A 16,821-nucleotide genomic window follows, 5' to 3' on the forward strand; every position below is an offset into this window, starting at 1 on the left:
ACCAAATTTTGCAATTTGTTCTAGACTTCAAGACCTCAGGCTCTACTTCCCTTTCCTTTAGAGCTGCATTTCTCGGCAAGCTGAAGGCTAACAAAGCGGATAAGTTTCTCTAACTCCTTTTCTTTGGGGCTCTTGGAGCTGAACTCCACAGACCTACTGCCGGAGAGCCTCTATTTTATCCTACCACCATTAAAAAAAAAATTTTTTTAATGTTTATTTATTTTTGAGAGAGAAACAGAGCATGAGCAGGGGACGGGCAGAGAGAGGTAGACACAGAAGCTGAAGCAGGTTCCAGGCTCTGAGCTGTCAACACAGAGCCTGACGCAGGGCTCGAACTCACAAACCATGAGATCATGACCTGAGCCGAAGTCGGATGCTCAACTGACGGAGCCACCCAGGCGCCCCAATACCATTTTGAAGATTCCCCCAGCATTCTGATTTTAGGTTCATCTCTGGTCTAGAAGCCGACATAGGAGCCACTCGATTTTCAGGAACACTCATCACAATAAAATACTCATGTTAGGAAACACTTCATTTTGGGTAGCTCCTGGGTTTCTCAGTTCTTTCTCTTCTTTTTTTTTTTAAATTTTTTTATTTTAAAAAATGTTTATTTAGGGGCGCCTTAGTTGGTTAAGTGTCCGGCTTCTGCTCAGGTCATGATCTCAGAGTTCATGGGTTCAAGTTCTGCATCGGGCTCTGTACTGACAGCTCAGAGCCTGGAGCCTGCTTTGGATTCTGTGTCTCCCTCTCTCTCTCCCTCCCCTGCTCACACTTTGTCTCTCTGTCTCTGAAAAATAAATAAATGTTAAAAAATTGAAAACTGTTTATTTATTATTATTTATTGAAAGAGAGAGGACATGGGCATGGGAGAGGGGCAGAGAGAGAGGAAGAGAGAATCCCAAGCAGCCTCCACACTCAGTACAGAGCTTATCATGGGGCTTGATCTCAAGAGATCATCAAGAAATCAAGAGATGGCTGCTTAACTGACGGAGCCACCCAGGCGCCCCCAACAACTGCGTTTTGTCGTTTACCTTTTTTTTTTTTTTTTTTTTTTGCCCCATGATCATGACATCTTTCTCCTGCTGCTTTGCTTTTCTTTTTGGCTTTTCTTTTTCACTTCTGCAATCTGCCTCTCCCTCGGTGGAATTTTCTCTTTTCCTCCCTCTTTATGAAGTTTTCTCTTTTTTCTCTTTCCTAGTCAGCCTGCCCCTTCCTTCCTTTTCTGGCAACTTCTCTGTTTCAGGGTTTAACTAGATGTTATGAATCACTCCAGTTTCTAGGTTGCTAATCCAGGGAATCCGGGCAATTTGTTTCTGTTCAGGGTTGGACTTCTGTCAAGCTTGCTTCTTAACTTCATGTGGAATCTTCCTTCTCTTCTGCTGTTTCGCCATGCTGCTTCATTAATCTGTAACAATTACCCACCCTCTTTCTAGACAAAGAGGCACCTTTACTCACTTAAATGCCTCAGCTCTTCAGATTTCAGACAGATGGCTGCCCTCAAAATGGCAGGTGAAATCTGAGGCACAAAAATGTTATTTTTCTTTCAAAGATTATTTATTTATTTTGAGAGAGAGACAGAGAGAGAGGGAGAGAGAGAATCCCAAGCAGGCTCCATGCCCAGCGCCGAGCCCCATGTGGGGCTCGATCTCACAACCACAAGATCACAACCTGACCTGGTATAAAGTCGGATGCTTAACTGACTGAGCCACCCAGGCCCTGCCAAAAAAGTTATTATGGAAACCTTTTCTGCGAGAGTCCTCTGGGTCTGCTGGTCCACGTCGGGTATAATCTTGCAGAAAGAGCATTAGACTTGAGAGTCAGAAAAGTTTTGATGTTCCTACCTATTGGCTGTGCAAATTTGGGAAAATCACTTACCTTCCCTGGGCTCTCTGGAAAAATGGGAACACTTCATGGGAGTATTGTGGAGATGAAGAAAGAAGCAGAAAAGTACCTGCAAACTGGACCGAGATGGTAAGTGAGCAGGGACGATGTTCTGCTTCTTTAAATTCTTCCAAGTGAAGGGGTCATTAAAACACTGACATTTGTTTGGTCAGTTTCTCTCCCCGCCCGCCCCGCCCCCCCTCCCCAGGTCTCAGGGAAAGCTACAAGCTGGAAAAGGTGCAGAGATCCTTGTGGTAACATTTGGCCCAAATGTCTACGCTGTAGGACTTTTTGTCTGGAGAGGGTCTTAAGGAATTCTGATTGGAGTTCTGTGAATCCAGTCCAGGCCAAAGCGGCCCCAGGGAGGTGCTTTGGGAAGGGCAATCACTGCAAGGTGGTTGCAACAGTTCACTTCCCAGGCGAGCAGGAAGCCTGATTAGAAAAAACCTTGTGTGTGTGTGTGTGTGTGTGTGTGTGTGTGTGTGTGCGCGCGCGCGCGCCAAACCCAAAGCAGCCTGGGACGTTTTAGGCTGGCACCACCTCCTCTGGGTGTCTCTGAGGCCATCCAGAGGCCAGAGCCCAGGCCGATTAACTGCAAAGTCAAGAGAGGACCACAGAGTTTGGAACTGTGTGCGGACCGCTTGTAGCGCAGAGGGCGGGAGGGAGGAAAGGGAGGAGGGCGTAGGGAGCTGAGGCCCCACCTTTCATTCCAGCAAAGTGCACCGGCGGAGCAGGGATGAGTCACAGGCACTGGAGCTCAGGTTCCCATAGGTGAGGGACTGGCTCTTCTCTCTGGGAAAACGAGGTGCCAGTTCTTACTGGAGCGGCCTTGGCAGGGTGTTGGAGCCCTCGGTCTGCCCGGTCTGGTCTCTGGGGCCAGGGCTGGGTTCCCTCATGTATGGCAAGAGCACTTCGCGTGCTGGGCTGCTTCTCCTTGGCGTGCAGCTCACAGGTAAGGGCTGCGGGGAGGGGTGAGGGTGGGGGGGGGGGTCCCTCGCCATTTCCTCCTTCACGGGGGACCCTGCAAGGTGGTGGCAAGAGTGTTGCTTGGAAGCTTGAGCCACGGTTGCCATTTACTTTAGGTGTTGACTTTGCTGAAACCGAAGTTGGTGGGTTGTTTTTGGAGAACTGATTTTGGACAAACAGGTTTAGGTGTGTTTGGGCTGCTAGTGATTCAGGCACAGAGAGGGCTTTCTAATCTCAGGTTACAAACCATTTTTTTTTCCTTTTTTTTTTGTGGCCACTCTCAACCTCCCACTGCAGGCAGGATCAGGCGTTTGGATTTCTGTGCGTCTTGTTTGGGACTCTCAGCAGCCCTGGGAAAGCTGAGAAACTTAAGGAGAGAGACCCACGGTGATTTTGAAACTGCCCCAATATGCACATTCTAAATGTAAATATCCTGGTTAAAAAAAAAAAGCGCCACGTGGTGTAAAGGTTCCAGGGGTGCAGACAAACAGAAGCTGTCCGGGCTTAATTAATTTCAATTTCTGCAGAAGATTGGGGACAGTATGAAATCAAGGACCCTTTCTGGACTACTTGCCTTCTAGGGGACCATTATACACACAATACATAATGCTTCATCTGAATACATGTCTAATCCATGCTACGATTAGTTTTTATTTTTGTTTGTGCTTTCAATTGTATCTGCCGACGTTTGTAGTTGGTTCCAACAGTGTGGGAGCGGGGACCGTGAGGCTAGGGTATCGCACTGTGGAGAAAGTTGAGAGCACCGAGAAGGCTCGCCATGTGGTATTCTGAGTCACGGTTGCACGTAAGTGGGAGCATGCAGGCTCAGGATGGATGGAGTAAGTTTGAGAGCTGGGGCATTGACTTCATTACAAGACTCACGCAGACATTTATTTTGGCCGTGTCGGCAGAAATTCTCTTAATCTGCATCTTCCTTTCTCCTTTTCTCTGGTAGCCCTTTGGCCTATAGCAGCTGTGGAAATTTACACCTCCCAAGTGCTGGAGGCTGTCAACGGGACAGATGTTCGGTTAAAATGCACTTTCTCCAGCTTTGCCCCCGTGGGTGATGCGCTAACAGTGACCTGGAACTTCCGTCCTCGAGATGGGGGCCCCGAGCAGTTTGTAAGTAGATTATTGTCATAGGCCCGGGGACCCCTGGTTGGGGAGACAAGCCGGTCCATTTCTCCTTGCCCTGCCTGTGTTTTTTTCTCAGCAATAAGCACAGGGTAAAGCTGAGACACGATTCTTGGCAGAGAATGACTGGCAGAGTTGAGAGGTCCATCAAGGGGAAAGCAAGAGGTTCTTGGAAGAGAGCTGCATGTGGGGCAGTGAGGCTGGCTCCCCTCTCTCAGCCTCCGTGCCCTGGCGCTGAATAATAAGACTTTTGGCCGCTTCTGCCTTGTAGGTATTCTACTACCATGTGGATCCCTTCAAACCCATGAGTGGGCGTTTCAAGGATCGAGTGGTCTGGGACGGGAACCCTGAGCGGTACGACGTCTCCATCATCCTCTGGAAGCTGCAGTTTGACGACAATGGGACATACACCTGCCAAGTGAAGAACCCACCTGATGTTGATGGGCTGATAGGGGAGATTCGGCTGAGCGTCGTGCACACTGGTAGGTCACACAGGGGAAAAGGGTTTGGGGAAGCTTGAGAGCTTGTAGAAAGGAGAGGGGTGGTCTTTTGTGACGGCTGAAAGAGTAGCGAGAAGGGCTAGCCCTTCGGGTCTGGAATCTACAGAGGGAGACTGAAGAGTCCTGGGGTAAAAAGAGAAAGGCTTTGTTTGTCTGTGGAAAGAAACAGAAAGTTAAGCAAGTGGACTGCGGAATCTGTTACAGAAGTGGCATTGAGATTGTAAAAGGGAGAGGAAGCAGTTTCTCTGATAAAAGGCTAACAATAGATCTGTTCATTCACTCATTTATTCACAGGATACTTACTGAGTACCTACTCTGTGTCAGACACTGTCCTGTGCTTGGCCTGTACTATCTCACTTAATCCTTACACCCTAGGCTGCGGATGCCAGTGATGGTGGTGATCATTTATTGAGTGCCTCCCACGTGTCAGGGGCTTTGCATATGTTATTTAATCTTTATATATCACATCAGTTTCTTGGGCTCTTAGTGCCCCACATTTTACTAATGAGGAAGTTGAGGTTCATAGAGGTTAAGTCCTTTGTCTGAATTCATGGAGCTGAGGGAATGGAATCATTTGGAACTCAAACCCAAGCATCTTTGACTCCAAAACTGTACTCTAGACTAATGCATTGTGGTGCTTGCAATCTTATAAAGGAAAACCTGGAGCACTGGGTGTTGTAGGGAAGCCAATTTGACAATAAATTATATTAAAAAAATAAAATGAAATAAAAAGAAGGGAAAAAAATAAAAAGGAAAACCCGGAAGCTGTGCAGATAAGACCATAAAACTTAGGAGTTGTAAATCTGGGCTTGAATCACTGCTATCATTTACCAGTTGGCAATAAATCTTTTTTTCCTTTCCTTACAGTGAGAATAATCTAGCGAGGCTTATGGTGAAGGAAAAATGAGACAATGAATGTAAAAATTCCCCAAACTCTGAATTGCACCAAACAAACTTTTTTTTTTGCACTGAAAATTATAATAACTACCATACAGTGAGTGTTTATTATGTGTGGGCACAGCGTGGAACCAATTGATACGAATGTCTTTTTCTAAATAAGAATTCAATAAATGAATATTGTTGTCTCTGTTTGATACATTGAGGAAACTGAGGCTCAAAGAAGTTAATTACCCCAAATCACATAGCTAGTAAATTGTAGAGCTGGTATTTTCACCCAGCTGTCTCTGGCGGGTGCTCTTAACTAACACATGATATTACTACCTGTAGAGTAGTAGGATTTCCTCCTTTAATTCCTAGTATCATCCTTCAGGGCTCCATCAGTAGGGCTGCGTGACCTTGGAGAAGTCAGTTGAGTACCAAAAGACGTAATGGAATGTCTTTGGACCTCAGTTTCTGAATTCATCTGCGTGTAACCTGCAGGAGCAGGTTGGACAAGAACACATGTTCTTAAATGTATTGTGGTCACTACCCTGAGAACCTAAGGAAAGTCGTGGCTCTGCTTCCCACAAAAACGTACACATACACACACTATGACACAGAGTTTGTGGGCTTGTGGCCCGGCTCTCTTCCCATCCTCTTTCACAGACTCCGGGCTGGGAACTTCTGGGCTAGACGTTTTCTAAAGTCCTTCCTGGCTCTGAGGGTTTATTGAAGTTTTAGTCAGAAATCAGGGCACCTGGGTGGCTCAGTGGGTTTAAGTGTCTGCCTTCAGCTCAGGTCGTGATCTCACGGTTTGTGAGTTCGAGCCCCGCGTCTGGGTCCGTGCTGACAGCTCAGAGCCTGGGGCCTGCTTCGGATTCTGTGTCTCCCTTTCTCTCTGCCCCTCCCCTGCTTGCACTCTGTCTCTCTCTGTCTCAAAAATAAATAAACATTAAAAAAATTAAACTAAAAGGCAGGAGACCCAGACTTCACAGATTCTGCCTGGTGTTAGGGACCTTTCCCACTGGGTTCCGTCTTGCATCATTTTATCTACTGGACTATAGTTAGAGATTTACTTGCCTATCTTCCCAGTGGGTATGAGTTCCTTGAAGGTAACGTCTTTTTTGGCTTTGTATTTCCGTTGCAATGTCTGAACATAGTAGGCCCTTAATAAATCTGGATAAATGACCGGATGAATGCCAGAGGTGAGAGGGAATCTAGGAGAAACAGTTTGGACGCTGGGTTTGGCTAGGTCAGCAATAACCTTACCCTACTGGGTGGTTTACTGGCTCCGTGGTTCTCAGAATCTTAGCATCAGAATCACCTGGAGGACAGGTTAAAACAGATTGCTGGGCCCCACCTACAATTCAGGAGGTTGAGGTGGCCCTGATGATTTGCATTTCAAAGTTCTGCAGAGTGCTGCTATTACTTCTGGGACCATAGTTTGAGAACCACGAGAGCAGCCTTCATAGCTTCCTTACTGCTGCTAGAGTTCACAAGGTCGTATGGTAGGAGAAAGGAAGATTCCATTTAATGCTGAAACTACATCCCTCTTATATCGTTAGGTTTCATCATATTCTTTCTCTTTTGAGAATCATGACATCCTCTTTTTGTCCTTACAGTACGCTTCTCTGAGATCTACTTCCTGGCTCTGGCCATTGGCTCTGCCTGTGCCCTGATGGTCATAATAGTAATCGTGGTGGTCCTCGTCCAGCATTTCCGGAAAAAGCGATGGGCCGAAAGAGCTCATAAAGTGGTGGAGATAAAATCGTAAGGCTGGGCAGTTCTGGGCAGTCTTCTTCTAACACTCTTCTATCGTGACTCTTGGTATTTTACACTTGGGCAAAATGATTGTTGAACAGATGTTTTTCCCTCCGAGTAAATCTTATAAAAGAATTCAGATTCACAGGATGGAGAAAGTAGGGTGTGATCTGGTAACTTCACAAAAGCTTTCTTAATTGTATAGAAGATTTCATTAGAGGCTTTCTTTATTATGGAGGACTTGATATTGTCAAAATCTGCTTATGTGAAGCTTTTCTAGGATATTCCTTACTTAAAAAAAATTTTTTTTAACCTTTATTCATTTTTGAGAGACAGAGCACAAGCAAGGGAGGGGCAGAGGGAGAGGGAGACACAGAATCTGAAGCAGGCTCCAGGCTCAGAGCTGTCAGCACAGAGCCTGACGCAGGGCTCAAACCCACAGACTGTGAGATCATGAGCAGAGCTGAAGTCAGACGCTTAACCGACTGAGCCGCCCAGGCGCCCCTGCTATTCCTTACTTTTTAATGTAAAGTGTATATTTGTAAAATCTGCTGGGCAGGCAGCAGGGGCATCATGAGTCAGTGCCTAGGAGAGTCAGCCATGCTGATATAAGGTGCTCAAAAAACATATATTTTTTGAGATGAAATTTACCTATCATAAAAATTTGTCTTTTTAATGTTCACCAAGTTACATAACCATCACCACTAATTCCAGAATTTTCATCACCCCCGAAGGAACTTCATACGTTTTAGCCATCACTATTTATTTTCCACTTCCACCTGCCCCTGACAACTACTGATCTGCTTTCTGTCTCCATGGATTTGCCTGTTGTTCGAAGGCAAGGAGAACGTAAAGTGCCCCCCCCGCCCCCAGACTGAGAAGGCACTCTGAAACTGGAAGAGATACAGAATACGCAGAGTTCTATGTTAAGTGACTTCCTGCCAGGGAGGATCAGGAGGACCTCCATCTGGACAGCTGCGCAGCCAGTCTCCTCAGAAGCCCTGCGTTTTAGCTTACTGGTTTTAAAGGAGCTGGACGTGCGGGGCAGTGTTTGCATATGCGTGACTGGTGGCTAATGTCTAGCAGACCTTGTGGCACCATCCATGCATTTGCAGAAAACTATGTTATCTGCACTGGTATCTTAATGGGCCCATTGAAATCCAGAACAGATTCCCTGGACATTCTGGTTTTAGAAGGTGAGCCTAGAGTTTGTACATTAACCTTTTACATCTTATACATTACTCTAGAACATGTATCCCTGACGAGGTCATCGAGCAGACAACAGCAAGACGGTAGGGCAAAGGTGGAGGCAGTATGGCCAGCATTCCTACACCTATTCTGGACATTTTGTATAAATGGAGAATCATCCGATGTGGCCTGTTATGTCTGCTTCTTGACTTAGTATAATATTTTCAACGTTCGTCCACGTATGGCACTTTGTTCCTTTTTATGGCTGTGTAATATTCCATTGCATGTATATACCACAGTTTGCTTATCCATTCATTCGATGGACATTTAGATTTTCTCTACTCTTTGGCCAACACGACTAATGGTGCTATGAATATTTATTTATAAATTTTTGTGTAGGCATGTTTTCAGTTTTCGTGGGTATATTATACCTAGGAGTGGAATTGCTGGAATGTATGGTTACTCTGTTAACCTTTTTGAAGCGTTGCCAGACTGTTTTACAAAACAGTGCCAGACTGTTTTACAAAACAGTTACACCATCGTATGTTTCCACCAGCAACATTCCAATTTGTCCATATCCTTGACAACCCTTGTTACTGTTTGACCTTTTGATGATAGCCAGCCGATGGGTGTGGAGTGTTATCTCCCTGAGGTTTGGATTTGCATTTTCTTAATGACTAATGACGTTGAGCATCTTGCCATGTGTTTATTGGCCATTTGTATATCTTATTTGGAGATCTATCTATTCAAATATCTTGCCCATTTAAAACTGGGTTATTTGTCCTTTGTGGGTTGCCCTTTCACTTTCTTTTTCATGTCCTCTGGAGCACAGACCTTTTTAGTTTTGATGAAGTATAATTTATCTATTTTTTTCTTGTGTTGCTTCTGCTTTTGGTGTCATATCTAACAATCTGGTGCCGGGGTGCCAGGATTAAGTGTTAAGCATCTGAGTTTGGCTCAGGTCATGATCTCAGTGTTCGTGAGTTCGAGCCCCGCGTCGGGCTCTGTGCTGACAGCTCAGAGCCTGGAGCCTGTTTCAGATTCTGTGTCTCCTCTTTCTGTCATCCCCCAACTCGCACTCTGTGTTTCTCTTTCTCAAAAATAAAAATAAACATTAAAAAAAAAAAAGAATCCATTGCCTAATCCAAAGTCATGAAAGTTTATGTTTTCTTCTAAGAGCTTTACAGTTTTAACTCTTACAGTAAGTCTTTGGTTCATGTCGAGTTAATTTTTGCACATGGAGTGAAGTGGGAGTCCAAATTCATCCTTTTGCAGTTGAAGTCCTTGAGTTGTCCCAGCACCATCACTTTTTTTCCCGCAAGTAATATTTACTGGAGTAAAATGGAATTGATTTGAAGAAGCTCAATGAGCCCAACTCTGAGGTTAGGGCTTAAATAGAATATAAGCAATAAAGATGACTTCTAGGTCAACATAAAACTTTGTATTTTCTGAATAAGGAATGGAATTAGAGGCAGCATACTAATGATAAACTAAGGTTTATTCAAGTTCCCAAATTGTATTTCCCTCCAAAAATATTCTGAAACATGTCAAAGTTCAGATACCCAGGGTCATGTGGAAGTATGTGTATTTTTAGACGGCACTAGTGGTAACTTTGGATCTATTCCCAGATGCATATAATTCTACCCAAAACATGGGAGAAAATACATCAACTGCAGCTTTGTAAGATTTGCCTCCCTTGCTTTTTTTTTTTTTTTTAACCTCCCTTGCTTGTTAACATTGGTTTCTGCTTCTTTGTTACAGAAAAGAAGAGGAAAGGCTCAACCAAGATAAAAAGGTCTCTGTTTATTTAGAAGACGCAGACTGACATTCTTAGATGGTGAGGTTCATAAATGAGTTGATTTCTTTCCTTAGCTTCCTTGTCTGGCCCATCTCTAATGTGGATCCTCCAGATTTTAGGACTGTTAGGTGTTTTCTACGTGAAGTTAGAGGAGCTGGGTCAGGGAGATGAAAGTCTTCTATTAGTGTTATGGATGGCTTCCCCTTTCAGTATGTTTTGTGCAAAGGATGAGGGAGTTAGACCCTACTGCCATTGAAGATGGAAAATTCTAAGATTATCTGAGGCTTTGTGGTTATGTTTACCATGACCACGAATAATAAATTAACTTTCAACATGTAAATAAATCTTTATTTTTTATTTATTAAATTTTTTTCACGTTTATTTATTTTTGAGAGAGACTGAGAGAGAGAGAGAGAGAGAGAGAGAGAGCGAGCATGAGCGGGGGAGGGGCAGAGAGAGAGGGAGACACAGAATCGGAAGCAGGCTCCAGACTCTGAGCTGTCAGCACAGAGCCCGACATTGGGCTTAAACTGTTGAACCGTGAGATCATGACCTGAGCCAAAGTTGGATGCTTAACCAACTGAGCCACCCAGGAACCCTGACATGGCCTGACATTTTAGCAGGAGAACTTTTATACTATTTGGAATTGATTTCAACTCCTTTCATCTAGTTATTGGGAATATGAATCCCATTTTAGTAGTGTGTAATTTTATTTTACCAGTTTTCAGGCTTATTATGCTTAAAAAATACGATGACTTATTTTTCATATGATCAGAATTTTTTCTATTCTCTGGAATAGGCCTGCTATTATTATTTTCAAAAAGAGTCATATTTTTGTAGCCTAAAGTCTCAGTGAAAAGTCTCAAGGACTTATAAAATCGAATATGGAGAAAAATGATTCTATTGTAAACCCAGAAGAACAAATTTGGTATCAGAGAGATTTTACCAAGGGCTATTGTCTTTTAAAAACCAAGCAGATTCTTGGGGCACCTGGGTGGCTCAGTCCGTTAAAATGTCTGACTTTGGCTCAGGTCATGATCTCACAGTTCATGAGTTCGAACCCCACGTTGGGCTGTGTGCTGACAGCTCAGAGCCTGGAGCCTGCTTTGGATTCTGTGTCTCCCTCTCTTTGCCTCTTCCCCCTTCACGCTCTGTGTCTCTCTCAAAAATAAACAAACATTAAAAATAAAATAAACAAAGACAAAAAAACCAAGAAGATTCTCTAGCAAGTCCGGGTCATGGAAAATGAAGATGGAGATGAAAAGAAACTTTTAAAAAAGTTTATTTATTTTGAGAGAGAGAGAGGGGGAGAGGGGCAGAGTGAGAGAGAGGAAGAGAGAGAGAATCCCAAGCAGGCTCTGCGCTGACAGCGGGCAGCTCAGACCCATGAACTCAACCCATGGGCTCTAACTCATGAACTGTGAGATCATGACCTGAGCCGAAGTCAGATGCTTAACTAACTGAGCCACCCAAGCGCCCTGAGATGAGAAGAAATTTTAAGGAACTCACATGATCAAGTGCATTGTGACGGGATGTCCTGACTGGATGGATACTAGTTTGAACAAAGTAGTTGTAAAAAGATTAGGAGGGGGACAATTGGGAGTCTTGAATATGAAAATTTGAATATGGATAATATTAGGGAATTACTGTTAATTTTATTAGGTATAATAAAGGTATTGTGGTTATAGAGGAAAATGTTCCTATTTTAAATATGTATTTATATATATTTATTATATGTAAATTTATATATACATTTGTTATATATAAATTTATTTTCCCTATATTTATTTGTTTTTTTATTATATATAAATAAATACATATATACATTTGTTATATATAAATTTATATATGTATTTATATATAATAAAGTACCAAATAAATATTGGGAAAATAAGGCAAAAAATGCTTTAAAATTAGGTGACAGGTGAATTCTATACACTGTCTTTTCTATTCTGTGTGCTTGATTTTTTTTATATAAAAGAGTGGGGGAGGGGCAGAGAGAGAGAGAGAGAGAGAAGGCATGCATGTGTGTGATCGAGCTATAGATCATCTGAGTGTCTGTGCAAGGCAGAAGCTATGAATTAAGGACACTGAGAGCTACGTAGTTAAGGAATGGGAAACATATTCTAAAAGTTGAATTAGAAGGAGAACAAGTACGTTTCAGAAAGTTTCCTTCACAGTGGAGAGCACATTCGATAAAATAGATGTAATTCGGAATTCCATGTTACCTCTATGCACTCTTCCCACGTGAATAATCCATTTAAACTTCTGTATTTCAGGAAGCTGAAGATTCCCAAGAACAAGCACCCTAGGATAAGCTGAAGTTAATGGAAGCTATTCTTTGGCTTTACCAGTTGTGACTTGTCTTCCAACCAGCCCTGCAGCACATAACCACCCAGAGAAGCAACGTCTCTCTGGAGCCAGCATAGGCCCAGGGCCCTCTTGAGCTGATACCGGGAGACTCACACACAGCCCATCACTACGGTTTTATTTAATTTCAGAGTGCAAATACTTTTCAAATGCTCATGAGCTTTTTATACTGAGAAACTACATTTTTGCCCTTGAACACTCCTTGGGGATTATTAATTGTACGCACGCCCATTGGTGTCAAATGAGATGAAAGCCATCTTGTCAGTCATGACATTTCCTTTAATGTATTAGTTTCTTCAGAGCAGCACTCTTGCTACTAAGGTTAATGTGTTTACTTTTTCCTTCTCAGTCTCAACTAAAAGATGAGCCAATTCTCTCCGCCGTTTTTGATCAATTAACAGGAAACCCTAAATCCCGTTCTTCAACAGTTTGATTTTTATGGCTCTCCTTGAGTATGGGACACATCTTGTTTTATTGAATTTCTTTCAGTATCCCAGATGATTGTCTGTTTTGGTTGATCCCACATTTATAATTAGCACAAATCTAAATCACAGAGTAACTAGAAGAGTTTACGTAAATGCTTATGGATTCAAATGCCACCTCAGGATGAATCACTTGTCACCTTTTTTCTCTGTGTTCCGAAAAAACAACCAACAGAGCAAGTCTTCCGTGAGCAGTGGATACTGTTCAGCTTACTGCTCAGTTATAACAACAGAGCAAAATCTGTGCTCTTTTGCAGCCTGGAATCATCAAGCAGTTACACAGAAGGTTCTGGAATAGTATATTATGACTATAAAAATTTAGGGCTGGTGAAAAAAATCAAGCCTAAGTGATGATAATTTTGTACAGTGTTATATAAAGCTCTGAGAACTGGATGAGATTATTTTTTTCCCCTTTCCTTTCCTTTTCTTTATATTATTTTATTTTTGCTTTAACTTGCTTGTTTTGAGGGAGGGAGGATTTGGTATGGGGCAAAGAAATACCAAAACTAACAATATGAAACCAACTTTATTCTTTCTTCCCTTATGCCAGAAGAGACAGCAAACTTTATAAGTAGGCTATGGAAAGAAACATGCTTTTTCAAAAGTGTTTAACCTCCCAGTGTCTTTCCAAACTTAAGTTATAGCAGCATTTATTAAAAAAATAGAAAACATCTGAAAGTTTAGTTGCCCCCACCCCTGCCCCATCTTTATAGCCTGATAACTTCAGTTTTCACTGACTGGGCCAAAGATGTTCTTTCTTTTAACAAACTGGCATTTTCAAATAGGTTATCTGTATTTAAATATGCTGAACTTTGAATATTTTTTCTAGTATTTTTAGAAAAATTGGTACAATATTCATATGAACCTTGATTCTGCATTCATTCTCTACCTATCTCATTTTGCCTTTTACATGAAAAAAGTAAAATTTTAACACCCAATTTGGAAACTAAAAGTTACGTTAAAAGTATGTATTATTATTATTATTTGAGAGAGAGTACAAGCTAGCGGGGGAGGGGCAGAGAGAGAGGGGAGACAGGATTCAAAGCAGGGCCCACGCTGTCAGTGCAGCGTGATGTGGGGCCTGAACTTAGGAACTATGAGATCATGACCTGAGCTGAAGTCAGATGCTTAAGCGACTGAGCCACCCAGGTGCCCCAAAACTAAAAGTTGGCTTTCAGGTCTATATTACTTTTAAATTACATTTTGTACTTTTCTCCATAATTCAACCTTTGAAAATAACAATATTTTTTCAAACAGATGGCCTGAATGGTGTCCCAAAAGTGTAATGAAGTAGTTAAAACCTCATGGAAAATCTTTTCAGCAAAACTTGTAGCTTGTGTCTTGGCTAAATATTCAGGGGTTAATATGACCCTATTGTTCAGTATCTTTTTCCTAAAGAGAACTTTTGTATGGTAATTTATTTTTTATTGTGCCTAAACACATATGTAAATAACCTTTAGTAGTAAAGAATTATCAATTGTATAATTTGCTTACATACAAATCTAAAAAGTTTACATAGCAAGTACTCAAAAACACATGGTTATGTATTTTATCATTACTGAGAAATTTTCTTAGAGCCTGAAAGTCAATAATGGGTGAAATTAGTTTATACTGGATAAATAAATGTTTATACTGGATAAAGAATTCTACATTGCTTCGGATAACTGGGTATTGGGCACAACAAACTACTTAGTCTGGGTGCTCTTTCTTAGGAAGGGTATTATGTTCTGTTTGGTACTCTAACATCACGTTTTTCATAGAGAAAACCACTAGCTTTCACATCTAGTAACGGAATGGGAACTGAAAAATGAAAAGTTATTAAGCCTTCCCAAAAGCTGAAACATGGACTTTTGTTCTTCTTTTGATTTCATTAAACACGCAGATTCCAGAATAGGTTGACCAACAATTGTAGCAGGGTACCATCCCGTCTCTTAGAAGAATGTGACACCATCGCATAGCTTCCAGTACGGTGAAAACATTACTTTCTCACTTTTCCCACCCAAAGACACACAAATCCAGTTCCTTTCCCCCTCTATTACATGTTGTACTGATTTCATCATTGCCACTGTGAACGGCAGTTTAATAAACACCCAATTTACGTAGGCACTTAGCTGGCTTTCGAACAGCAACACATAAAAACCCAGGCACTAAAGACACTTGAGATACACATTTATCATGAAGGCCTAATACATATTTATTGACTGATGCTGTACGATCTCCTAGATCTCTCCTAACCAAAACTCTAGAAACCTATTTAAAGACCTCTGGAAGAGAGTCGCAGAATCGAGACTATTTAGTACTGCAGAATCCCACACAAATAAATTGTAATTTTTCCAAAGTCGGTGGCTTACTTCACCGTCAAGCAACAGGGAGTAATTAATTCTTACTCGAAACTTAAAAGAATCGCTTGTCGGAGCAAGTTTCAGGTGTGGCCCTGGAAAGATGCCACGTTCCTATGGCAACCTCGAATCGCCATTTGAAGCGTTCTCGCGACCTCCCGCCCTGACGTCACTTCCGGTATCACCTGTGTGGTTACCGGGAGCTGTAAACAAGGTGTGCAAGCATCCAGAGAGCTGTCGGGATGCAGCAGAGCGGAGCGGGTGGAGGCCGTGGCTGCGCTCTGCTCCCACTGCTGGGCGTCCTGCTCTTCCAGGGTGAGTGCGCCGGCTGGTTCCCCCAACTTCCGGCCGGGGGGTTAGGGAAGATGGTCGGTTTTCCGGTTCCGGTGTGGGGGGGGGTCTCAGGAAAGCCCCCACATGGCTTCTAGCAAAGCAGGAAATGTGAGGGTGTGGGGAGGCTGCTCTCTTCCAGTATTCGCCACCCACTGAGCAGCCTGTCAGTGCTTTTCCTGAGCGCTGGGGACGACGGACCCTTTGCGTGACTCGCTTTGTATTGTGGTGCTGGCACGACTTCATAGAACCACGGAGGGCTCTGGCTTCGGGGGCACCCCGTCCTATCCTGTGATGACTTATCAGCGGCTGACCCTGCTGTGGTTTTGTGGGCTGTGTGCCCTGATTAGGATGGGGCAGTTCTAGTGCTCAGTAGTTTGGCTCAGTAATTTGGGGACAGAAAGTCGTAACTGTTGGTACGTTTGTTTTTTTGTAGGTGGTTGTCAGGGACTAGGAAGTAAAATGGGCATTGGTCACAGAAGGGATGTGCTGTGATTTCGTTAACGCTGGAGAGGCATTTGGTTGAGGAAAAGCCACTGCTCAGCATTTTAACGACATTTTTAAACTACAAGAAAGGGCATACCTTTTCTGTTAACATTTTAATCTATTGACCAATATCAGAAGTGCAGTATTCACGCTATGGCGCGTTCTAAGGATTTGGATACATTTTGCTTTGACGCAATTTTCAAATTGCATAAATTTCAGCCCAACCTAATTGCCTTCGTTTTAGGGTGCCATTATGTCCTGCATTTGTGTGTGTGTGTGTGTGTGTGTGTGTGTGTCTTCTCAGGAAGTCGTATGTTAATAGATCAGAGTGAATTGTTAATTTCATAAAATTTCCCTGTGGTTAAGAGGGAATTTCTGAAGGGGGGCTTTAACATAAAGACATCAGTTCTAAATCTTAGCATGTAAGGCCAGGAAGTTTTTATTTATTTGATGACTAATATCCATGTTGCCAGCACACTCCTTGGTCCCTCCCAGCTCTCTGTGTCATCACAGGTGTCCAGTTTTTCAGCTAAATTATTTTGCAATATAATATGTAGACTGACCTACTGTAATCCTAGTTTCATCTCTCCCCATCCCCCAGATATTCAAAAGTCGTCCTATTGAGAAAAAAAAAATCTAGAAATGATGAGTGGTTTCGTAAACTTGATGTCATTTCACATAGAAAAGCATCCATCAATTATAGCAGA

At 42.7% G+C, this 16,821-nt stretch overlaps 2 protein-coding genes across 4 annotated transcripts in view; both read left to right on the forward strand.

Moving 5' to 3' along the window:
* Positions 1 to 2,447: 2,447 nt before the first annotated feature.
* MPZL2 (myelin protein zero like 2) lies at positions 2,448 to 14,608 on the forward strand. Its single transcript, XM_027036642.2, has 6 exons — positions 2,448 to 2,833; positions 3,803 to 3,969; positions 4,253 to 4,463; positions 6,983 to 7,130; positions 10,071 to 10,146; positions 12,387 to 14,608. Exons 1-5 carry the CDS (start codon positions 2,776 to 2,778, stop codon positions 10,132 to 10,134), a joined length of 648 nt encoding a protein of 215 aa, XP_026892443.1. The 5' UTR covers positions 2,448 to 2,775; the 3' UTR covers positions 10,135 to 10,146; positions 12,387 to 14,608.
* Positions 14,609 to 14,760: 152 nt separating this feature from the next.
* The window catches only part of MPZL3 (myelin protein zero like 3), a 51,888-nt gene continuing 49,827 nt past the window's right edge, over positions 14,761 to 16,821 (forward strand). For 2 of the 3 annotated variants that reach the window (XM_053204042.1, XM_015062272.3), the window contains exon 1: positions 15,468 to 15,613. In XM_053204042.1, coding sequence (XP_053060017.1) covers positions 15,541 to 15,613 — 73 coding nt within the window. In that variant the 5' untranslated portion in view covers positions 15,468 to 15,540. Of the gene's footprint in view, positions 15,614 to 16,821 lie in introns of all 3 variants that reach the window. The other variant, XM_015062287.3, reaches the window with a different exon arrangement.

Source organism: Acinonyx jubatus, chromosome D1 (genome assembly GCF_027475565.1).
Source record: "Acinonyx jubatus isolate Ajub_Pintada_27869175 chromosome D1, VMU_Ajub_asm_v1.0, whole genome shotgun sequence".
NCBI lineage: Eukaryota > Metazoa > Chordata > Mammalia > Carnivora > Felidae > Acinonyx > Acinonyx jubatus.